This window comes from Mauremys mutica, chromosome 12, assembly GCF_020497125.1.
Source record: "Mauremys mutica isolate MM-2020 ecotype Southern chromosome 12, ASM2049712v1, whole genome shotgun sequence".
NCBI lineage: Eukaryota > Metazoa > Chordata > Testudines > Geoemydidae > Mauremys > Mauremys mutica.
Window position 1 is genome coordinate 70,620,697 of NC_059083.1, and position 24,422 is coordinate 70,645,118.

General features: G+C 41.8%; 1 protein-coding gene across 2 annotated transcripts in view; it reads left to right on the forward strand.

The window, feature by feature from the left end:
- Positions 1-24,422, forward strand: part of ABCC3 (ATP binding cassette subfamily C member 3) — a 92,965-nt gene that overhangs the window by 62,275 nt on the left and 6,268 nt on the right. For both annotated transcript variants that reach the window (XM_044983297.1, XM_044983296.1), the window contains 17 exons: positions 2,055-2,258; positions 3,643-3,789; positions 4,190-4,277; positions 5,393-5,459; positions 7,372-7,498; positions 7,878-8,054; positions 9,283-9,450; positions 10,318-10,501; positions 11,666-11,771; positions 12,519-12,669; positions 14,206-14,413; positions 15,041-15,351; positions 16,457-16,656; positions 16,760-16,886; positions 21,273-21,374; positions 22,438-22,584; positions 23,386-23,544. In XM_044983297.1, the coding sequence (XP_044839232.1) occupies positions 2,055-2,258; positions 3,643-3,789; positions 4,190-4,277; positions 5,393-5,459; positions 7,372-7,498; positions 7,878-8,054; positions 9,283-9,450; positions 10,318-10,501; positions 11,666-11,771; positions 12,519-12,669; positions 14,206-14,413; positions 15,041-15,351; positions 16,457-16,656; positions 16,760-16,886; positions 21,273-21,374; positions 22,438-22,584; positions 23,386-23,544 (2,673 nt within the window). The remainder of the gene's footprint in view (positions 1-2,054; positions 2,259-3,642; positions 3,790-4,189; positions 4,278-5,392; positions 5,460-7,371; positions 7,499-7,877; positions 8,055-9,282; positions 9,451-10,317; positions 10,502-11,665; positions 11,772-12,518; positions 12,670-14,205; positions 14,414-15,040; positions 15,352-16,456; positions 16,657-16,759; positions 16,887-21,272; positions 21,375-22,437; positions 22,585-23,385; positions 23,545-24,422) is intronic.

The window sequence follows — 24,422 nt, forward strand, 5'->3', positions numbered from 1 at the left end:
GCAGAGGGAGGCCAGCACTGAACACCTTTGAAAATCCCACTCCATTTTTTTTTTAACAGTCCTTCCCTGTGTTACTACAAATAACTCAGTGATTCAGCTTCATGAATCTTTAAAATCTGATGTTACTTTTCTCCATTGATGTTGCTTGGGTCCTGTTTTGCATTTCGCTAGGCTTGAATATTGAAGCTGGACAGGTCATTTTTTATTACATTCTCTGACACAAGCCAAATGCTATTGTGTTTGAGTTGCAAGCACTGCAGGGGAGTGTTTTAAAAGAAGTCACTGAAACGTAAAGACAAAACTTTCTCTCTCTTTTTTTTTTTAACCTTCCCATACCACCTTTTTTTTTTTAAACAAACAAATCTGCATTCCAGACCTCAGCTGCTTGAGAGAATCCCTTGTAAGAGGCTCTTTGACTTGACTTTGGATCAAAGCCATAGATGAAATGAAAGGGGCTCTGAAAAAAGCTTGGACGAGTAATTAATGAGCTGGGTCTCCAAGGTTGGATCCCTCTGTGGGATCAGGGCCACAAGAAGGACAAATGTATACAGAAGATTAGGCTATTATTTTGTTTGCTTTGAGTACATAAGAGCAAATATAAGAGCTATTCTTAGTGACAGACAGAGGCTGTCAACCAGTCTGAGTCCAGATTAAATCGTTACACGTTATCTGCAGAATCTCATTTCTTACCATCCATGAGCTAAACTGAACAAGTTTCATTTTAGTTAGTGCTAACGATTTTAATACTAAAGGAGATTGCACTAATAATTTAAATAGCCAGTTCTCCTCACAGGCCTTCCCTAGTGCAAGCAAGAAAATTGAGAGGTTGAATGATTCACTGTTCAAGCGAAAGATGTGCAGAATGATGCCAGGTGCTCTTCCAAGCAAACCCCTGTCTGAAGGGGACCTCTACTGGGACAAGAGGATAATTCCCTCATCTCTATACCCATTCACTTGGTGGCCCCTACTGTGAGTAGGGTGACCAGATAGCAACTGTGAAAAAACGGGACAGGGGGTGGGGAGTAGTAGGCGCCTATATAAGAAAAAGTTTCAAAAAATGGGACTGTCCCTTTAAAAACGGCACATCTGGTCATCCTAACTGTGAGTGCCTAGAAAGAGGGCAGATGTGTTGGCGTACTTGTGCTATGGATTTCTGTCCTCTAAGGTAGAAATTAAAACTGCCAACTCATTTCTTGTAGACCACTGGGCAGTCAACAGATGATGATGCCTTTCATCAGTGCCAACCCTGGCCAAATTTGAACTGCTGACTTTAAGATGAAAGGAACCTTTATTCCATTAGCAATCTCCGTGATCAGCCACACTCCATGACTGTGCAATACTAATGCAACAAATTCCTTTGGCTTGTAGCTGGAAAAATCCAGCTAAGAGATTATGCTGAGTAATGGGATGTCATAATCTCCTAGTGACTGGAGTATTTTTTTGAGGCAAAGAGCCCAACCCTTGAGGTTAAATAGTGTCAGAATTGAAAAGTAAATATAAATAGTGACAATAGCTTCAGCTTTAGTAGCAGAACAATATAGTTACATTCCACAAAACCTTGAGACAGCCAACAGATCTGCCAGTTAATCACTACCTAATAAAGATTAGCATGTCTTTTCTCCCTTGACCTATAAGGAGGTGGTTAGGGCTGAGTAGCAGAGTGTGTGGATTCCAAGCAGGTGAGGTGTTACATTTAATTTTTCATTATATCCACATTCTATCCTGGGGATTTGATCTGAGGGTAATGGAGTGGAGACCGTTTTCTTTAAAATACACTGATTAAATAATGAAGGGCACCCAGATCTTTAAATAGGCACTTCAAAAATTGTACATCAGTAAAAATCTAAATAAAGAAAGGAAAGAATTAGGGTAGCATTTTCAATAGTGCCTAAGTCCTACTGGAAGACACTTTTGAAAATTTTACCCCTAGACAGTAATGTTGATTAGAATGCACTTGTATTTCTAACAATTTATGTGATACACTGCCTGCCTTTTGTGTCTGCCTAAAAAATATAGATAGATTTTTTTTAACAATGTTATTCGGAATAATTTAGGTGGAACAGATGCGGCATAAAGATTCCCGCATTAAACTAATGAATGAGATTCTGAGTGGCATAAAGGTACTGAAGCTTTACGCATGGGAACCATCCTTCCAAGAGAAGGTGCTGGATATACGAAAGAATGAGCTCCGTGTTCTGAAGAAAGCAGCATATCTAAATTCTTTGTCTACCTTTGCATGGATCAGCGCACCATTTCTGGTAAACATCATTTGTATTGCTTACACAAATAGGTATGAAAGCTATCAGGGCACAAAATAGAAGGTGAAATGCAAAGCCCTTAAATAGACTGTCTGCATATCAAATGGGTATTGGAATAAACGTGTCTATTTAAAAATCACACATACTTTTTAAAACAATTTAATACTTTACTATTCTATGACACTGCTCTTCAAAGTATTTTTCAGTGAAGTCTCGCACAAAATACTTTCCCATCCTGTGGAAATTTTTGAGATTTCAAAAAATGTTTCCATCCCAAATCAAGACAAAAAGTCGGAATCTTGAAAAATATTGTGCACCAAAAATCAGGCGAGAGTAGGGGATTTTATATTGGGTTAATCAAAATGTCTTGTATAGATTTCAGCCTCATTTTATGTATTTATTTATTTTACTTTAACTTAATTTTTTAAATGAAAAGTCATTTTGACCTTAAAAACTGAACTTCTTTCATTCTGGAAATGTCAAAATGGGAAGTGTCAACAATTCTGAAACTTAACGGGAAACTTTTTCATGAAATTGTTTGTGGGGAAAAGGTTGGTTTTGAATTGGCGTTTTCTGATGAAAAAATATTTTGTCTCAAAGTTCCTGAGCAGTTCTCGTCACTATGCCCTTGTATGACAAAGACACAGACACTGGGAGCAGATGAAGAGCCACAGTCTTTCCTCCCTCTCAGACTTTCCTGTTAAATTCCCTTTGATTTAGCTGTAGATCTCATGCATTCTCATCCCCACTAGTTTGTTGTGTGTGATTGCAGCTATTTTGTGAGTGATAAATATTGTTGTCCCTATTTTATGGAGGGGTGCACATGGTTACACAGAGTCAGTGGCATAGTTGGGAATAGAAGCCAAGTATCCTATGCAGTAAATACTAAGAAATTCCTTCTTGACTTACTAGAAAATGAGTTTCTCCTTTGCTTTCCTGCCAAGACTCCTTGGTTTACATTTTTGTGGTTAGCCTCCAATGGCCAGTGATACTGATGTTAACAGTGGACAAATTTGAGTGGAAGGGACAAGAAAGTGACCTGAACTTTCCCCAGAGCACAAACCACACCCTAATAAATACACCTTAAACTTTTATGTACTCACAAGAGCCTTGCAGTTCACCTTTAAATCTCAACTTTCAGTGAAATATAATCAACAATAATCACCAAATAGTCTTCTTCTGTACACATTAGCATCATTTGCGTGGTACAATGGCTTGTCTTTTAAAGCACATTGGGATTTGATATATGAAAAGATAAAAAGCAGTAGTGAATTGGTCCAGTTCTGACTCCAATGATTTTATTTCTAACGTTATCAGTTAGGCCTGACTGCTCTTAACAAATCAAGAGGGTTTTTTTTGATCAAACGCACTTTCTGGCTTTCAGGTTGCGCTGACCACATTTGCAGTATATGTCAGTGTGGATGAAAATAATATTCTAGATGCAGAGAAAGCCTTTGTCTCCCTCTCCTTGTTTAATATCCTAAGGTTTCCACTCAACATGCTTCCACAGGTCATTAGCAACCTTGCACAGGTAAGGAAGGTCTTGTTCATCATTTGCTTCAAATGCAAAAAACAATGGTATCTCTTGATTTTAAACTGGACTGTGAAATATGACAATTCAAGGTGTCTCCCATACTCTTTTTAATGTTCTTTTATTAGCACTGCACTATTAGCAGCCTCGCTGCTTGTGAGTGAGCCTGGGTTTTGTGGCATTTCGTGTGAGTTTTGCTTCACTTAAGCAAATTTACTTTATCTCAAAAATGACACAGCTCAGATCTTGATGTTTGGGCTACAACCCATCCCAGGGAAGGAATGAGTCATGGTTCATGAACTCCACATGGTAAAAGCGTGAGCCTGCTTCCCTCCCGACAGGAAGGAGACTGGTTTCTCATTTTAAAAACTATGAAATAATGCCTCCCTTTTTTTGTTAGACAAGTGTTTCCCTGAAGAGAATTCAGCAGTTCCTGAGTCACGATGAGCTTGATCCAAATTGTGTGGAAACCAAGGTGGTTACTCCAGGTAAAGAGGAGATGGTGTGGATGATGGGGGTGTGCGTATGTGTGTCTGTGTGGCTTTGGAGTGGGAGAGTGCATAGAAAACCCCAAACTTGCAATATTTATCAATAGGCTACCTGGATTACAAAATAATCAATTTAATAATAATGCCAGTGAACTCAGAAAGGAAGTCCTTTCCTGGAAAATGCTTGTTTGCCCTCGGGACAATGTGGAAACTACCAGGGTTTCTGGCTGTATTCGTGAGGCAAGAGCTGTTCTTTTAAAATGCTCTGTATTTGAGTCTGTATTTGTAATGTAATGGATACTAACAGCATATCATGCTTTGGGGCATCAGCTGATCATCGGGGCCAGGCAGGGCCACGTTTGGCATTGCATAAATGCATTGGGATGATACGCAGGTTTTGGGGGGCAGGGAAGGTCGCTTGGGGGTCGCTTACTTCTGTTGGCCACTGCCAGAGGCACAGGATCCCAGATTCAGTCGGAAAACGGTCTGATCTCATAAGATTCATGAAGTGTTCTCCTGTAACGCACCCTTGTTGTTCTTCGATTTAAAGCTTCTTTTGCCTCAAGATTCTAAGGGGGCAGGAGATGCAACGCAGCTGCCATGTGATTACTATTACATGCCTACCATTCCACAAGGAGGTGCATAAAGCCTGATGATCTGTAACTTGGTAGGTCAGCAATATGGAGCCATTCGGAGGCAGGCCTAAACTTGTACATGGACCTCCCCAGCAAACTGCCAGCCTTTTACTGACTATGGAGTAGTCCCTTGAGTGATGTTATGTAATTATCACAGAGGGATGTTGAAAACTGTACTGGGTAATTCAGGTGATAAGCTGCTCTAGGGACCAGTCCTGCCGGGGCAGGGAGATAAACAGCTTTCTCATGTCTCAGTTCTGTGATTTCACTTACTCTGAACAGTGTTCCCCTGTGACTGAGCAAATCACAAATGTTACTTCCCATGCCAAGAGAAAAGGGAATGGAAATGAACACAGAACTTCCGTAGTGTTGTATAAATAAATGTCCTCCAACTGTTCTCCCTTTTCAGAGAGAGGCCTCATTCAGCACCATTATGCACAACACTTTTTCCCACCCTCTCTATTATGTTCTGTTGTACAGGCTGTGCCATCACTGTAACAAATGGGACATTCAGCTGGGCAAAGGAGCTCAAACCATCTCTGAAAGAGTAAGATTTCTTTATACAATTCCAGTACAGCATCTACCTGCTTCCCTCTATTTGTTGTCTCTAGCGAAATCTGTTTCAAGGTTGTTTAACTTTAAACCAGTAGTGCGTTGGGTTTCATTGTTACAAAGTTATATTATCCGATCTCCTGCACACGTCTTTGTTTTTTAAACATCAACACCTTGTCCCATATTATTATGCTGTACAAAGTCTAAATATTACAGAGCCTAGAAACTGCAGTGACTGGCATATCATAGGTAGATTAAGGGACAGATGGAGTAAATTAATTTCTAATGTAGCTAATACATATTTACTGGCCCAATCTGTTGACCGGGAAAATCAGATTATTTGATGGTCTGCTAGTAGTGCTATTAAGAGAGTTGGGATGTACATGTTGGGCCTTGAAGACTTTAGTTCATGGACTTAAGAACACTTTTTCTGTTCTGTTAAGGATTTTGGGTCATACCCATCACTGTGGTATCTCAGGGTCTTTTTGAGAACCTCTGTTTGCAGCCTTCTCCCCCAGCCTCCCAGTTTTGGTTTGACCCCCTGTTTGAACAAAGTCAAATCTAATTGTGGCTAAAAAGTTGCACATTTTGCCTAGTTTCAGGTCAAAATCAAAGGCACTCAAGCATTTATAACACATTTAGCACATTGTAGCATAAGTAGAAACTTTGACGTGGCTCTGATGTGCTTGAAAAGCTCAGGTTCTGCAAGAAGCTCACAAAACTCAACTGAGACAGCTTGTGTTTTGTAACAAAATCTGAAACCAGGGGAACTTCCCTGTTCTGGGGTTTCATTCTGAAAGATCCATGCAGCTGTAACTAGAATTACTAGCCACCAAAATCACTGTCCCTTAAAATGCTGGTGAGGGGAATATGCTACTGGATATGGAAGATAGTGAGGAAAGGTTTTGAATTTTATGGTCAATCCTGCTTCGAATGCTTTTTTGAAAGTCTGGCTACATATGAAAAGCTCCTGTAGGTAATGAAAGGAATCTGAGGAATGGCTCTGGTCCCAATTCTGCATCTATTTCTGTGCATATGGGGCTGGCATTGACTTCAGACGGGCTATGTAAAGGTAGAGGGGTCCGACCATACAGATCTGCAGGAGGATTAGGGCCTGAGTCAAGACTTTAGACCATTTAAAAAAAAAAGATGATGATGTTTGGAAGGGTTTTTGCTTCCCCCTGTCGTGTCATTATCAATTCTATTTACTAGCACTATAAATATTTTAGTTAAATGGTTTAAACAAGGCACTTAATTCCTCAACATTTCCAGACAGGTATTCTTGCTGAGAAAGGCCCTGAGATCATCTGATTCCTTCCAAAAGGGTTATAACTCTATAATATATAACTAAGCTATTGTTGTATATAAAGTAAATAAGATTTTTAAAATGTTTAAGACGCTTCATTTAAAATTAAATTAAAATGCAGAGCCTCCCAGACCGGTGGCCAGGACCCGGGCAGTGTGAGTGCCACAGAAAATCAGCTCGCGTGCCACCTTTGGCACACGTGCCATAGATTGCCCTACTACTGCATGAGCTAAAAGCCAGCTGCCTGTAGAGGAGCACACTCATTAATCTCTCTATGTGGTCTCGGTGCCCTAGATGGGACACAGCACCACACCCAGGAGGTGTGTGTGGGTTACACACACTGCGAGGGTAATGAGGAAATTGTCCTGAATCATAAGTGAGGCTCCTGTGTGCTACTGCAGTACAAATAATACTCATCATAAGCAGGCTTAAAAAGAAGTGGTGGGGGGAACCAACAACCCAGCTACATTTACTGTATCGTTTTATGTGCATTTGTTGAGGTAGGGGAGATTGTCAGTGCATACATCAGACCTGACTAAAGGAGCTGTAATGTCTTTAGTAAACTAACGTTTAATTAATTTTCAGCCTATTTCCTCCACAGTATAAATTTGTTGGTCCCCAGCGGTTCTTTGGTTGCTGTTGTTGGCCATGTTGGCTGTGGGAAGTCTTCACTGGTATCAGCTCTTCTTGGTGAAATGGAAAAGCTTGAAGGACATGTGGCAGTGAAGGTGGGTTCTAGATACGATGGTACTTCAAAATAATGTATTAACACACCTAGCATATTATATACATGCCCATAGTGTATTAATATACGTCAGCTTGGGCAGAGAATTCAGGGCTGTCTGTACTTTTACCAACTTCTCTGGATGCTTGTTTGGGTTTTGCTCATTACATTTGATTAAATTAAACAGTTGTGGTTTTTCCTAAGATTTCTACTGTACATCAGCAATTAGCGTATGTGTATGTACAATACATATGTACTGTAGTATGTGACTACGTATGTGCATAGATTTGAATTAGCTCTGTAATTGTAAATCACAGTTCATTAAAGGTAAATCCATTCCACGATGAATAGTAAATCACAATGGTTTGTTTTTTTCATTGTAGGGATCTGTTGCTTATGTTCCACAACAAGCCTGGATTCAGAATGCCACCCTGAAAGATAATATTTTGTTTGGCCAACAACATAATGAACAGAAGTACCAAAATGTCTTGGAGGCCTGTGCTTTAAAAACTGACCTTGAAGTACTTCCAGGGGGAGATCATACTGAGATAGGAGAGAAGGTAGGGCCCTTACCCGCAACATGCATGATGATGCCTGCTTGGTCTGTGTGATAGAAATAATGCTTTATATTTAGACCTTGATCGAGCAAAGTTTTTAAGCAGATGCTTAACTTTAAGCTTATGTTTAAGTCCATCCTATTAAACAAAGCTCTTAAGTATGGGCTTAACTTTAAGTGCGTGTTGAAGTGCTTTACTGACTGGGGATCATAGACCTGATCTTGCAGCAAAGAATCCTGTGGCACCTTATAGACTAACAGACGTTTTGCAGCATGAGCTTTCGTGGGTGAATGCCCACTTCGTCAGATGCAAGAGTGGAAATTGTTGTATGCAAGACATTCTAGATCATTGTCCCACTCTACTTAGCACTGGTGTGGGCTCAGATGAAGTACTCTGTCCAATTCCGGGTGCCATACTTTTGAAAAAATGTTGGCAAATTGGAGAGAGTCCAGAGGGACAAAAATGATTAAAGGTTTAGAAAACTTGACCTATGAGGAAAGATTAAACAAACTGGGCATGTTTAATCTTGAGAAAAGAAGACTTGGGGTGGGGTGATCTTGTGAGATACGGAGCATCCTCCAAACCCAGTCAAGTTCTGAATGTGATAAGGAATTCTGTCCATGGCAGTTTCAGAATCCATGCTCCCCCACATGGTGAGAATGTGATACAACTCACACCAAGCATGGTATAGGATCCTCTCCTAACTCCATATTCAAAATACAAATCAGCTTGTTACACAACTGTTTCCCAAACTAAAGATGGTTTTGCAGAGGCTCACAAGTTTCATGCCACCGTGGGCAGTGTGGCGTGAACGTGAGTGGATATATTGAATCACATGGAAAGCAGGAACAATGTGGCAAAATGTTACCGTTTCAGCTGAATCTTGCTTTGAATTTGTGTTTTGTGTCTCGTTTGACAGATTTGGGTTTTGATTTTTAGCAGCCCCGTTTAAGAATTCATTTGGTTCCAGGGCTCTTGTAAGTTGCTACAAAGAATTTTCCATTTGTAAGTTGCCAAATTCTTTCCTTTCAGATAGCAGTGTATGCACAAGCAGCTTTATTAGAGTTCCGTTTCCCCCTTCAACTCTACCTGTGTTATTCTATTCAGGCCCTTCTACTGTGCCCATCACCATAGCATCTGAATGCCTGGGAGCCGTAAGGATGTCCCTGCTATTGCTTGGATTAAATTGTGTTGTAGGTGATGTATTTTGTCCTCTCCTTCCACCTTGCAGGGCATCAACCTCTCGGGTGGCCAAAGGCAGAGAGTGAGCATTGCCCGTGCTGTGTTCAGTGACGCTGATGTGTACCTGTTAGATGACCCTCTTTCAGCTGTGGATTCCCACGTTGCTAAGCACATCTTTGACAACGTTATTGGACCAGAAGGGGCACTTAAAGGAAAAGTAAGCCTGTGCTTGGATTCTCTTTTCTATACACACACGCAATCCAGAACTATCAGAGGTTAACTGGCCTGCTATTTTAACACTGGGAGTTGAGTTCTGAATAGCTCCCTGATCTCTTCATTTCATTGTTCTTTTGGAAAAGGTGCCCACTGCCAGATTCTCAGTCGAGAGCTATTGTTCTGACATGCCCAAGGGTGGGGACGTGAAAAGCTCTTAAGCCTGGAGAGTGTTTCTTCAAGTCCTGTGGAAACTTGTTCTCCCATGGAAACTGACACTTGACACTGCTGAAATCAAAATATATGGAGGAATTTAGAGCAGCCCCGTCCTTAGTACTGTTGCTTGTCACTGTCCTGGGGCAGCTCAGGGGGGGGAGGAATGTTGTGAACCACTTAGCGTTTCTACAGATCTCTGTGGTATTCTGTTGCCTAAAGGTTGCTGATTCAGGGTCTTGTCAGATCTCATGTGCAGCATCAAGCTATGTCAGAGCTCAGAGGGGAGACCGCAAGAAAAACAGTCTTACAGGAAGCGGCCTTGATGATTCAGCAATTGGCATTCGTCGCTGAGTCCACACGGAGTTAGTTCCCCACTGTGGTGTTAGTGGGCTGCTACCATTTTTTAAAGCCAAGGCCCTGTCGCCATTAAATATTCCTTTAATTCTGTTCACAAGAGTCAGGGGTTTTACACCTAGTGTCCTAGCCAAATTCCACTACATTTTGTCTAAATTCCTCCTGATATTTCACCCGTATCCAATAGTCACATTTTATCCTAAAAACATTACATAGTGATTGCTGTGTGTTGTTAAACAGCTACAGCGTTCCACCCCAGAGGCGGCTTGGCAGCACTGACTTGTTTCATTCTCCCATACAGACCCGAATGCTAGTGACCCATGGCATCACCTTTCTGCCTCAGGTGGACCATATTGTGGTCCTTGTGGATGGCAAAATCTCTGAAATGGGATCCTACCAAGAGCTTTTGAAGCAAAATGGGGCTTTTGCAGAATTTCTTCGAAATTATGCGCCTGATGAAGATATAGAAGAGGACGAGCTAACAAGTACAGCAGTTCTTATTCGTCTTAAATCGTAGCTTTAGTATCAATTAGGTCATGAATTTCCCTATATATAAATGTTACCTGCTCCTGCGATACATGCCTGTAGGGAAATGTAATAGTCCAGCCTTAGATTCCTTTTTTTTTTTCCTAACTAGTAATGAAAATGTTATGTACTGTGAGGGGTTCTTTTTTTATGCTTAGTAAGCTGGCATGGTGTAAGTTAACCCATCCAGTGTACTGAACACAAGTTGGTAATCCTGAAGTTTAAGTAAGCAAACATATTTCTTTCCTCTTGCAAAAGGACTTACCCAATCTGCCTGAGGCTAAGTACTTGTTTTATAAGATAATGTAAGAAATTACTTTCCCTCGGTGTTTTTAATACAGAGAAATCCTTTTTACAGTTGGCAAAGACAGGATCAGTGGGAAAACGTAGTGCCCTTTGGACTCTGTTTTTCACAGTATCTCTGTTACATAGCATGACACACATGTCATTTTAATCTGGATTTCTTCTAGGCCTAATTTGTCCCTGATTAGATGGTGGAAGATGAAAGTATTTTGGCAAATGTTTCCTGTGTACGGCCTTATTCCCATAAAGTTTGGCTGCAGAAGCATGTGTCCTGACAAACAAGATGCCAGAGGTTGTACACAACCTCTTCTAGCAATAATAGACATTTACAGCAGCTTCCTAGACTCTCAATCCTTCATCCCAAGATAATGGGACATCAGGGCAGGTTCTGCTCATGAGTTTGATTAGATATAATTACAATACTACTTAGCACTTACAGCACATAGCTTCCAAAGTGCTTTGCCAACATTAATCTTCACAACAGCTCTGTGAGATGGGAGCATTGTGGGGAGACAGAGGCATAGAGAGGATGTGAATCAGCCAAGTTGCAGAGGGAGTTGGTGTCAGAGTTAGCTTTAGAAATCAGGAGCTCCTTGCTGCCAGTTCTGTGTTTGGATCCCACTTTTCTCCAGAATAGCAAAAGTTACCAAATGCACTAGCTCCCCGCAAGTATGCAGCACTGCAATCTCAAACAGACTTCCAAAGCCACAGTGAGCTTCATAACGCTTATCCTCCAACTAGCGTATTTGCCTCTGGCTTTTGACACCAGTTTCCTATAAGCTGCCCTCAGCAGAAAGCTAAAATGCAATCTTTTATTACAGTGCTGGAGGATGAAGAGGTCTTGCTCGCTGAAGATACACTCAGCAACCACACTGATCTGGCAGATAACGAGCCTGTGACAAACGAGGTCCGCAAGCAGTTCCTTAGGTAGGCCTGATGTCCTCTTGTGAATGAAGCCGTCAGCGGGGCTGAAACATGTTTTAAGAAGCCCGTCTTTAACACGAGCAGCTAATTAATGTTGCTCTCCAGTCTGACCCCACTGTACTCTGCATCTTTCAGCATAGACTTTAGTTTCCTCTTTGTATTAAAGCCTCCTGTGTCCTTTCAATTTAAAATTATAACATATAGTACAGAGGACAAAACCGGTACTCCTATGAACCCGTTAATGAGAAGTGTATTAATATGAGCAATGATGTAGTTTTCAGACGGTGCTGCCATGAATATTTACACACACAGCTTCGATCTGCTGCCAATTAGATTAATAATATGCCTTTGCAATAGCACCTTTCATCAGAGTATCTCGGAACTCTTTAAAAGCATTAATGGATGTTAGCTCCATTTTACAAGTGTGGAAACAGAAGAAGAGAGAGATTAGGCACCTGAGTTTCAAAATGTTGGCCTTAAAATTAGGCACCTAAATATGCCACCTGATTTTTAGACGTGCTGAGCACTTGTAACTTCCACCAACTTCTATAGGAATTGTCTTCTCAACGCCTCTGAAAATGAGACCATATAAGTAGGTGTCTCACTATGGAGTTATGTCTCTGACCTTGGGCTACCCATGCCCAAAGTCTCAGAGGGAGTCAGGGGCAGAGCTGGGAGCTGTGCCCAGTCCTGTGTTTGAACCGCTATGCTATGCCTCCTCTCTGCTAATAAATCTATCGTTTCAACTAGGCAAATTAGTGTGATATCTTCAGAGGGAGAATGTCCCAAGAAGATGTCCACGAGAAGAAGAGTGTGTGAAAAGAAGTCTGCAGAGCCGCCTCAACCACAAAAAATTCCCACTGAGAAGCTCATTCAGGCAGAAACCAGCGAAACAGGAACGGTAGGGGGTTGTTGGTTTTGTTTTATTTTTTTTCCTTATTTTTCTCCAATTATAAAAAGTCTCTTCTTATTACATATATAAAAAGCTCTTCTATTAAATGTTTCATTGAACATATAGAGACATTGGCATTGCAAAAGCCAAACAGACTATAGCATTTGTCCTACTGGAGTAGGCTGCTGCTGCTTTAAATCTAGGCTCCTTCCGGCAGCTTCTGCACCTGGCCTGTGCTATATATTTAGGAGAAAGAATTTCTTCCTGGTCCTGCTGTGAGCATCTTATGCCCTGAAGCATGATGTTTGATCACTCCATCTTCACACGGCACAGGTCTAAATGTTGTTCGTTTCAAAGTGATCAAATCCCTTTTTAAATCCAGCTGTAGGGTTTGATTCTCACCACATGCAGCAGCAAATTCTATGGGCCAACTGCATGCTATGTGAATACGTGTTTATTTTAATTTAAATTTTAGCTTCGGTTACCATTTGAGAGAGATTTTTGTTACACACAAATGTTGAGACAAGTCTGTATTGCAGCCTGTGTGCTACATGGGCTTGGGATCTGCCTTGTAAGAGTAACTGTGATATATTGAAGGATGATGGATTAAATTGGGGGTGGAGGGGATTGAGAAGACTGAGCACAGGAAAGAGAGAATATATAATGAAAATAACCAGGGAGTTTGTGTCACTATAGAGGGGTCTTAGATTGTCACACAACTGAGCAACAGTGAGAGTATTTTCTACACATTAAATGTTGTAGATGCTCAGTGTCACAGACATCAGGGGAGCTGTTGGTTAAGCATTATTTGTTGGTGGTGTCGATTTTCTTTATGAGCTTTTGAAAAGCACCTAAATCAATGGGATTTGTGCATCTAATAATCTCCCCTTATATTCTTTTAGAGCTTTCATTAGGGCCCCTCTGTCCCTTCCCACAATAATGACTTTTTGAGCCAGAGTTGTTAACTTGGAGATAGACGTTTTACCCTGTTACTTTGCTTCACACATTTCTTTTGTTCAAGTGCCTTTGTGCAATTTTTTTTTCCCCTCGAACTTTTGGCCAAGACTTTCAAAAGTGACTCATGAATGTTGGGTGCCCAACCTGAGATGTGGTAGAGAGACCTGATTTTTTTACAGCACTTTCTGTAAATCACCCCAAATCACTACTCACTCCTGAAAATCTTGACCTTTGCCTTCTATAGCCCTCAGCTCTGCTCCGCCACCTTTCACCCTATATCTTTAAACATTGTAATAAAATACAGTTAGTTGGAAAAGAGAAAAGAGACCTGAATATTTCACAGCAATCACCATTGAATCTCAGTAGAGATGCAACAGAACTACCTGTTTTAAAGCTGCGGCCCAGATGCTGAGCTCAGTCAGATAAATGTCACTCCCTGCACTACAATATGTTAGTATTTTTGGCAATTTCCTGTTTACTGGGCCAGCTACTGGAGAGATTTCACTCTGGTAACTCTTGTTATTTCTGTGAACTCCAGACAGCAACGGAATGTACTTTGTAAATATATTGTGCTTTACACATTTACAGGTAAAGCTGACAGTGTTCTGGCAGTACATGAAGGCTGTTGGCCTCGTGACTTCTTTAGTTATATGCTTCCTGTATGGCTGTCAAAATGCTGCTGCGATTGGGGCCAACGTATGGCTCAGTGACTGGACCAATGAACCCGTCATAAACGGCACTCAGCATAACACAAGCATGCGGGTCGGAGTATATGCTGCTCTGGGACTCTTGCAAGGTAAGAGTGTTTCTCCAATTAATACAGTTAAAATATTTAGATGCACCTTCGCTGAGCAAAGAGGGCATGCTGGGAAAGGCCTAACAATAGCCACGGGGGGCTCTAAGCTTATAAAACGCTGTAACCTGAGCAAGGGCAGTAGAACACCACAACGCTAGTAAAATGTGTCCGAATCAACACTTCAGAGACTGCATGGTGGAAGTGAAGGAAGGATTGAGAAAGCTGGAGAATGATGGAAACTGAGGAGGAGGGGAGAATGAAAGGGGGCTGAGATGTACAGGAGGGTGTGAATTCCTGGATGGTAGAGGTGATGCAGAGGTCAGGATTGAGGCGCACAGTGTGGAGGACTTGTAGAAGGGTGAGGGAGACTATCTTTATAGACAATAAGGGTTGGCTGTCTGAATCCTGCAGACCTTACTCCTGTAAGTAATCTCCCTGAAGTCAACGGTTAAATCACTGTGACCAGATTGTACTGAGACTAATGTGATTGAAGGCTGTAGGGCCCTGCTGTAGTAATGAGGAAAGTCTGCTGGCACCGTAAAAACTGCTGGATCAGTAAAAGTCAAAAGCTGCATTTTGCGAACGGCATATTCACAAACCTCTGCAAATTTATTCTTCGTATAACAGGCCTGCTAGTGCTGATCTCTTCCTTCACTCTGGCGATGGGTGGCATCAACGCAGCCCGAACACTCCATGCTGCGCTGCTGGAGAACAAGTTTCACACCCCACAGTCTTTCTTTGACACAACTCCCACAGGCCGAATCATCAACCGCTTCTCTAAGGATATATATGTGATTGATGAAGTGATACCACCCACTATCCTGATGTTCCTAGGAACCTTTTTCACCTCTGTGTCAACTATGCTTGTAATCATATCGAGCACTCCCCTCTTCGCTGTGGTTATAATACCTCTAGCAATTGTATATTTCTTTGTACAGGTAACTATGTCTGATTGCCAACCTGATGATCATTATGGTACTGTTCCTACTCTTTAGTTTAGAGCACTTAATTTAGGAGCTTGGAACATATTATCTCTGCACTGATATTACTGGTAATAGCCTCCCCAGGGCAGTGGCAGGAGACTCGTCTTTTTAAATCTTTTGTTTAGCTTATGAAAAAAATCAGGAGATGACTTGATTATGGTGTTATAAGTACCTTCATGGGGAGAAAACACCAGGCATTAAAAGTCTAATCTAGTGGAAAAAGGCATAAGAAGAACCAATGGCTGGAATTTGAAACAAGATAAATTCAAGTTAGAAATAAGGCACAGATTTCTAACGGTGTGAGTGATTAACCACTGCAATGAACTGTTGAGGCAGGTGTCGGGTTTGCTTCTTTTGATGTCTTCAGATCAGGACTGGATGTATTTCTGAAAGATATGATTTAGTCTAACATAAATGATTGAAGAAGAGCTCTGGGTAAGCTTGAAAGCTTGTCTCTTTCACGCACAGAAGCTGGTCCAGTACCAAATATTACCTCACCACCTTGTCTCTAATATCCTGGGACCAACATGGCTACAGCGATTCTGCATACAAATTATTGGGCTTCATTACAGGGGTAACTGGGTGAAATTCTCTGGCCTGTGTTATACAGGAGGTCAGGCTAGATGACCACAGTGGTCCTTTCTAGCCTCAGGATGTATGAATGAGCCATGGAGACTGAATTCCCTTCTGACTCCTGCATGCGGGGCCTCTAAGTCATGCAAAAAGTCACGTTAGGTGGGATCTGGGGCAGGCCTGCAGAGCCATTATGTATGCTGTGTCTGTGGGTACAGTGCTGAATCTTTTGGTAGGTTCACAACTTTTTGGCAGTGAGATGCCATTTTCCTTGGTTACACGTGGAGGCAAATAGGGCCTGATCCAAAGGCTACTGAAGCCAATGGAAAACCCTCAGAGAGTGGCCTTGTAACTGTCATTTAAGTAGCCATGGTTAATCCCTATTGTCCTTTACTGTTAGCATTAACGTCTGGACTATTTCAGGTATTTTCTTTGTTTCTATAAATTACTAATATTTCGTTTATGTGTTTGTGTTTAATGATGGCAGCGGTTCTATGTGGCTACCTCTCGCCAGTTAAAGCGCCTGGAATCTGTTAGCAGATCCCCCATATATTCCCATTTTTCGGAAACAATCACAGGGGCCAGTGTCATCCGAGCCTACGGGAGAGGAAATTCCTTTGTATGCCTGAATGACTTGAAAGTGGATGAAAATCAGAAAAGTTATTTTCCTAACATTATTTCCAACAGGTAAAACCAGCACGACATTTTATGTGTCATTCTTGCTGAAGCAAGCGTATCTTTCCATCATCCTCCAAGTGATCATTTACCCCTGTGTTTGCTTATTTAACAGGTGGCTGGGTGTTCGAATTGAATTAATAGGAAACTTTGTTGTCCTGTTTGCTGCCCTCTTTGCTGTGTTAGGTAAAAGCAGCCTGAATGCTGGCCTGGTAGGACTGTCGGTATCCTACGCATTACAGGTGTGTATAATTTTGCTGCGGGATGTTGCTGAATATTAACTCATACAGGGCACTGTTATATGACCGACGTTTAATAAGCACTCATAAAAGACAGAGTTAATAGGCAAGTAGTGCTGTTCAGGGTTATAATAGTAATAGCTTACATACACATAGACAGTACTTAAAATGTGCCCAAATGCTACACAAATGCATACAGTATATAGGACTTGCTTCCCCCACCAGTGAAGTGTGGTCACCTTTAAGATGGACTACAGTTGTTCTTTAATAGCACAGGAACAGTGCACAACAGTTTAAGACAGGAAGGGAAGAAAATTATCTTATTCGGATGAAGGTCCATTGGGAGTTTAGGTAGGCAGGATAGACTGTACTTCCTGAACTTCCTAATGAGTATCCAGGCTCTCCTGCTAGATGCCTGTTTCTGAGACTGCGTTTTCCCAGCATGCTCTTCAGGCTGCATTCAGGCTCTTCGCGGGGTGGGCTATTTCTGGATCACTAGATTTTCTGTTTAAGGAGACCTGCACATTCCTTGTCCAGACATGGTGTATAGGGTTTTTGGCAGCCAAGGGTGATGGATTTGGTGGTGGCCTTAAAGATTTACTTGGCTAATTCTTGAGTATGCTTGATCTACTGAATTATTATGCAGGATACAGACTATATATTAATCAATGAGCTTAGTGTAATTGTCCCTGTCTGCCTCTCTGTAGTTCCACTCTAGCCTTGGGCAAGTGGTCACTCTAGGTATGGTAATCCTTATTTGGATGAGAATGCTGGCTAAGGATGAAATTTCAAGGACCCTGCAGGTGGCTGGTAGAGGGCGGTCCCAGCAGAAGTGACCCAACTGAGATCTAGGGAGTAGCCCTGGTTCCAGCTGACAGAGTGAAAAGTTGCTGGTTGCTTAAGACCATGAAGAAGGTGTAATTTGTTGTGGGAGGCCCAATTTGCAAGGTCTATTTCATCTGGTATGGTGGTTGTTAAAGTTTTCATCATAGATGGAAGGATGCTGGAGTGATGGTAGAGGAGAAGCAGGCATAAAACTCACCAGATACATGGCAGTAAAAGGTCTCTCCAAATAATGTGGCCATACACATGACCAACATCACTAAAACAGGCCAAAGACAAAATATTCAAAGTGTAAATCAAAAAAGAGTGGCATCAATACAGGCAATTTCCACAGCTCAAACCCAAGATGAAAACTTCCAGCCATTCACCCAGGGAAGAAATAGAAAATCACTGAAATCAATTAAAATAGGGAAAACCTGCAGCTTTGACAGTGATATCACCAGAACTACTACAACATCTTGGGAAAATAAGTCAGCACTGGTTGTCCATCTTCATCCGCGTCACACTTTTCAAGGGAAGAAGAAAACTGGAACTGTCTTTTTTTGATCTTACAGCAGCTTGACACCATCTGGCACATTGGTCTGCTGTACCAGATGTCAGGAGTTCTTTCTAGATGAGTTGTCATGGCAACTGAGCAGATGGCTCTGAGGCAGACATTTTTAGCTGGCTCTGGGCCACAAAAACAGCATCTGGAGATTCCAGAAAAACGGACTCCTGCCAAGCTTAGTGCTGGCCCCAACTGTATTTAATGTATTCACCGGTGACCTACTGAACACCATCTCTGGGCAGCTCAAGGACACTGACTGTATCTGCTTGGCCTCAAGGGTCCGTGACTTCCAAAAGGTTGAAGAGAACCTGAACAGTGATGGGACTGCCATAGGTGACTATTGCAAGAAATGGAGGCTGAAACCAAGTACATCAAAGACCGTACCAACGTGTTTTCATGTACACCATGCTCCGAGCCAACTTGAGCTTAACATCAATCTAAAGCCACTGTACCTAGGGTCACCCTAGATCATCCACTGACCTACAAATACCACCTCACAGATGTCATTTAAAAAAAAGATCAAGAGCAGAAACTGTCTCCTGAACAAACTTCTGGGGTTCTCCTGGAAGTCAGTAGGCAAAAACTGCATAATTTGGGACTTGTTCTCTGCTACTCAGTTGGCAAATATTGTGTCCCAGTTTGAATAAACTCGGCCCATGCTAGCCTAGTGGACATGCACTTAATCATATCATAAGAGTTATCAGAAGCATATTGAAGCCAACAAAACTCATTACCAGTCCTAGTCAATGTTCCTCCACCTAATATATGATGTCAGAATGCAGCCAACAATCTGATCACCAAGATGCAGCAAATTCCAAACTTGCCACTGTTCAGGGATATATGGGATGTGCCCCACCACTGACTACGTAGCAGAAATCCTTTCTGGGCAGTGCTGCATGTTCTCCATCTGGCTGATAAAATCTTCAGCTCACTGAGGCAGACAGAGAGAGCCTCTGCCCCTACCAGGAACTCCCACATTCTCACCAGGCCAGATGAACCCGCCTCTGGAGCCATTTTCAGGTGTGGTTCCTTGTGCCCAGCCCGACTTTGCTTGAGGCATCCAGGACAGTCCACTGTGCATCTTTGGTGCTGTGGAGGGTGTAGCACACGTGCTGAATGGTTGCTTTTTTTTTGTATGGGGCTCCCTGGAGGTCCTTCCGGGCTGAACACTGCTGACTCAGAGTCCACTTATTGACTCAAGATGATTTAGTTGTTCCCTTCTGCCCCTCTTTAATCCCCCATCACCACCACCCACACTGTACTTCCCAATTTGGGCAGGATACCTGGCTTAATGCCCCTGCTGTTGCTATAGGATCTATAGTGACCATGAATGGTCAGGACTTTTAGGCCTCATCTGCAAACTAATGCTGCTGAAGCACTGGTTCAATACTGATTCAGAATAAAGGGGGCCACTTACTGAATCAGCACCCACAGATATGATGGAATTACAGCCCTAGGTGCTGTGATAGTACCAGTTGGATCTTAAACACCCTGAATTTAAATATATACCAATAATTACTGCTTGTCTCTATCTATTTTAGGTACTTATGTAGGTCCTAGTACTGTAGTATCTGAGTGCCACGCAGTCTTTAATGTATTTATCCTCACAGTACCCCATAAAGCAGGGCAGTGATATTGTCCCTGTTTTACAGATGGGAAACTGAGGCACAGAGACGCAAAGTGACTCGCCTAAGGTCACACAAGGTGTCGGTGGGAAAGCAGAGAACTGACCCCAGGCCTCCCAAGTCCCAGGCTAACACCCTGACCACTGCACCAGCCTTGCTCTCCAATAAATACTTATCCCTTATAATCTTTCGTCTCTTAATTTATATTTCATTGGATGTTTTCCTTGAAAATAAGAGGAGAGCAGAAACAAAGACAATTGAACAAAAAAGTGAAGGGAAAGAAAGGATGGTGGGGGGCAAGGAGAGAGCCATCTTGGTTTCTGTCCTCTGGGGATCAGTCAAAGATTTCTAAAAAAATTAGACCAAATCTTTTTTTCTTTAAAAAGGGACAATCCAGATGCTAAGACAGTCAGGGAAAGACTTTCAAGGACCTGCCGATAATTGTAGTGTACAAGACATCTCCATTCTGATTGCTTCATAGGAATTTCAGTAGGTTAGATGTTCGCATACAAGGCTCCTCAAAATGCTGCAGATTTAACTGGCAAAGTCAAAGCAAAATGGTGATCTATAGGTTTGACCCTACTGCTTGAAAACATAGTCCATCCTGATCACTTCCAGTGGAAGATGGGGGGAGGGATAGCTCTGTGGTTTGAGCATTGGCCTGCTAAACCCAGGGTTGTGAGTTCAATCCTTGAGGGGGCCACTTAGGGATCTGGGGCAAAAATTGGTCCTGCTAGTGAAGGCAGGGGGCTGGACTCAATGAACTTTCAAGGTCCCTTCCAGTTCTAGGAGATTGGTATATCTCCAATTATTATTATTTAAGATTGTCCAAGATCAGTATGCTTCTCTGTAATTACTACTTGCATTTTGATACCACTTCGAGCTCCCAGTTAAGGTCAGGGCCCCGTTGTGCTAGGCATTATATGTATGCACAGTAAGAGACAGTCCCTGCCCCCAAAAGCTTGCAGTCTAAATACGTAGACAGACAATAGGAAGGAGAAATGAAGTAGTATTCCCATGTTAGGGATAGGGATCTGAGGGACAGAGAGACGTGGAATCTACGAAGCAACTGAGGCTTCTAACTTCTGTTTAGCCACCTAAATTCTATAGATTTCAGTTGAAATTAGGAGCCCAAATAGAAGTTGGGAACCAAAGTAACTTTGTGGATTCCATCATAAGAAATTATTTAACCAAAGTCACAGAGCAAGACTATGGCAGAGGTGGAAATTCAACCCATGTCTTCCAAGTCCCATAATTCCTCTCTGTAAACTTTATTAGTCTCAACACAAAGCTAACTATGAACAGCATTTTATAAAGCATACTGTACTTTTGCTATTCTCTAAGGGATAATATTTTACTCTTTATATTGTCCAGGTGACAATGTCTCTGAATTGGATGGTGCGGATGACTTCAGACCTAGAATCCAACATTGTGGCTGTTGAGAGGGTGAAAGAGTATTCAGAAACTGAGACTGAGGTCAGCTCCTGAACTGTTCGCAATCAACATGTTTATTCTCAGAAATCCATAATTTCCACTTGTCTTTCAACACTTAGTCAGAGGGGGACCCTGCTCTGAGGACCTGACTCTGTAACCTAGACAAATATGATGTTCTAGACACTAGTTTGGGTTTGTCTGTACTACTCAGTTTTACTGTCTTTGTTAACAGGTTGTAACATAGTTGATGCTAAACATGAGCCCAAATTCTCTGCAGCTGTAAGTGCGACAAACTCCACGGAAGTCAGTGGAACATTTTTCATCAACAGAAAACTTGGCCCACAGTCCATGTCTATGTATAATATTGTTAACACGTTGTTCATAACCATGTGTTTTGACTTTGCTCGTGAGCAGGGTTGTAACACAATTCTCCGGCTCTATATAGGTTCTTCTCTTAATCACCTTAGCCGGTTCTCCTGTCTCCCACGTCTTTGTTCAGAAGCACACCTCAGTCCTCTGCCCACGATGCTTGCAGCTGAGGCAGTGTGCAGTTGCTTCCCAGCTTTTCTCAAAACACACTGACATAAACACAGTTGTGCAGCTTGGTAGATAGACACTTATGCCTGGAAATAAGCTGCTCTGTGGATGTTTTGGACTTCATTAGTTGTAATTCAGAGGAATGTAAGGATTAGGGTATACAGAACTAGAGAAGGGCTTGAAGGTGAGGTGCTTCAACTTGATATGGTAGCAGAGAGGAGGAAGCCAGACAAGATCCATAAGAGTGCATTATGGACCAGATCCTCATCTCGGGTAAAATGGCATAGCTCTGATGAAGTCAGTGGAGTTACACTGACTTATACCAGTTGAGGATCTGGTCCTATATGTTGAGATATTTCCGTAGTCCTAAACTAGAAGAACCAGACTGGATGCAAGTGAAGGAATCTGTTTTTCTGGCTTATTATTCCACCATATCAAATAATAAGCAGACAGAAGTGAATTAGTCTCCTGGTGGGATTTTAGTAACCCTAAAAGTTTAATATTTTAAATCGCAGCCTGCAGCTTTTAAAACCTTAGGGAATAATTTCTAGCTACTGTTCTCCTTTAGGCTCCCTGGATAATTGAAGACAAGAGGCCTCCGGAAGACTGGCCAGCACAGGGGGAGGTGGAGTTTGTTGATTACTCAGTAAGATATAGGAAAGGCATGGATCTGGTGCTGAAAGGCCTCAGCCTCAGAGTGAAAGGTGGAGAAAAGGTATAGTACAGCCTTTTATCATATGTGAATCTGTTGCTGATGTAACACACGGGATTTGCAATAACAAAAGAGGATGGGCTGGATCCTCAGCTAGGCTAAATGGGTACAGCTCCATTGAGGTCTATGTCCATTTAGACCAACTGATAATCTGGCCTGATGCATTCACCAATGCCTTAGAAACATCCCGAGAAGTTGCTACAGCCACTGCCTCTGTTGAGATACAGTGTGTGTGAGTGAATGAGGGATAGTCCATTCCTGAATAAAGAGAGATTCCAGTCAGTTCCTGTGGCTGACAACTCTTGGCATGGGTGGAGGTGATCCTGTTGGCCTAAATGCCTCTGTTCTTCTTACCCAAGCATCCAGCAAAGGCTTTATCTTGTGGGCTTTGCTTCTTCTCAGTATATTTGAGAGTGCTGGGCCTTGCATGACGTTCCCCAACAAGCCTATTTTGTTTCTCCTAGGAGATTCGCCCAGTTAGGAAGCTAAGGTTAAAAAGAGGGAGAATGGCTCTCATTCTGGATGTTTAGCTCTAGAGCTATCTTCTAGATGTGAGAATAAGTATTTTTGCATAATGACATAATCAAATTCATACATTATGTACCTATTTATAGTTGATATTGCTCAAATTCTGGGAATAATTTGAGACACAATTGACAGAAGGACCATTAGGGAGTGAGGAAGAGCACAGTAAGGTTCTAGTCTCTATTCTTAGCATCAGATCTTGTATAATTGCTCCTTCAGTAAAGCTAATACCTCATTTATAAATATGCTTTGTTCCTAATTCTCCAATGCGTGTTTTAGATTGGAATTGTTGGAAGAACTGGAGCTGGGAAGTCCTCCATGACCCTCTGCCTCTTTAGGATTTTGGAAGCTGTAAAGGGAGAAATTAAAATAGATGGTGTGAGAATTTCAGAGATTGGTCTTCATGATCTACGATCCAAGATAACAATTATTCCTCAGGTAAGTCAGTGCCTCTCTGTGTGTCTCATAATAAAGGGTCTGAACTCTAGTAACTTAGCAAACAGCAAATTACTACGTAATGTAGCCACAAAATCAGTAATTGATATTTACATATGTGTACACATCTACAGTAGAACCAAGTTGTTTTTTACATGACTCTGTTTTATAATACTCCCAGTTGAGGATGCTTCAGATGTAAATTGAAAGTCAAGGTAAAGGATTTAATCAAGCTGTGAAAGAGGACCATAGTGTAGGTCACTGTTTCCTATTGGACTTCGCAAAAGTAAACAAGGCAATTAGTTCTAACCTTACCCCATGATTGGGGTTCATAAACTCAGCAGAAAGAAGAGAGGAAGGGTAAATTAGTAGCCCTAGCTATGTCCCATTTAATTTGACCCTTCTAATAGTTACATTGTTTTAAAGTTTACACATTATATTAACACTATGTAATTATTGGCAGTGACTTAGTTTTTGTATAGTTTAAATGTTTTATTGGATTTTTACAGACTATACTATAGCAGGGAAAACGTCATACTTGCAAAGGCATGTCCTAAAGGGCCCCGTTGCACAAGACACTGTACAAATATACAAAAAATGTCAGTTCCTGCCCCAAAGAGCTTACAGTTTAGAGGTGGGCAAATAATTCATATTTTCAGTTCAGTTGCCGACCTGAAAAATCCACATACACCCCCCAAAACCTCCTGTTTCGGGTCCACCCAAAGTGACCATTTTTGGGGGCGGGGAGGAGGCTTTTCTCACTGAAAGGAAAAACAAAACCAAATAAAAAAAATTCAGGTTGCACAAAATGTTTCACTTAACCAAAAACTAAACATTTTGCTTCATCTTTGGGTGTTTTTTACCCTTTTAATTTTTTGGGA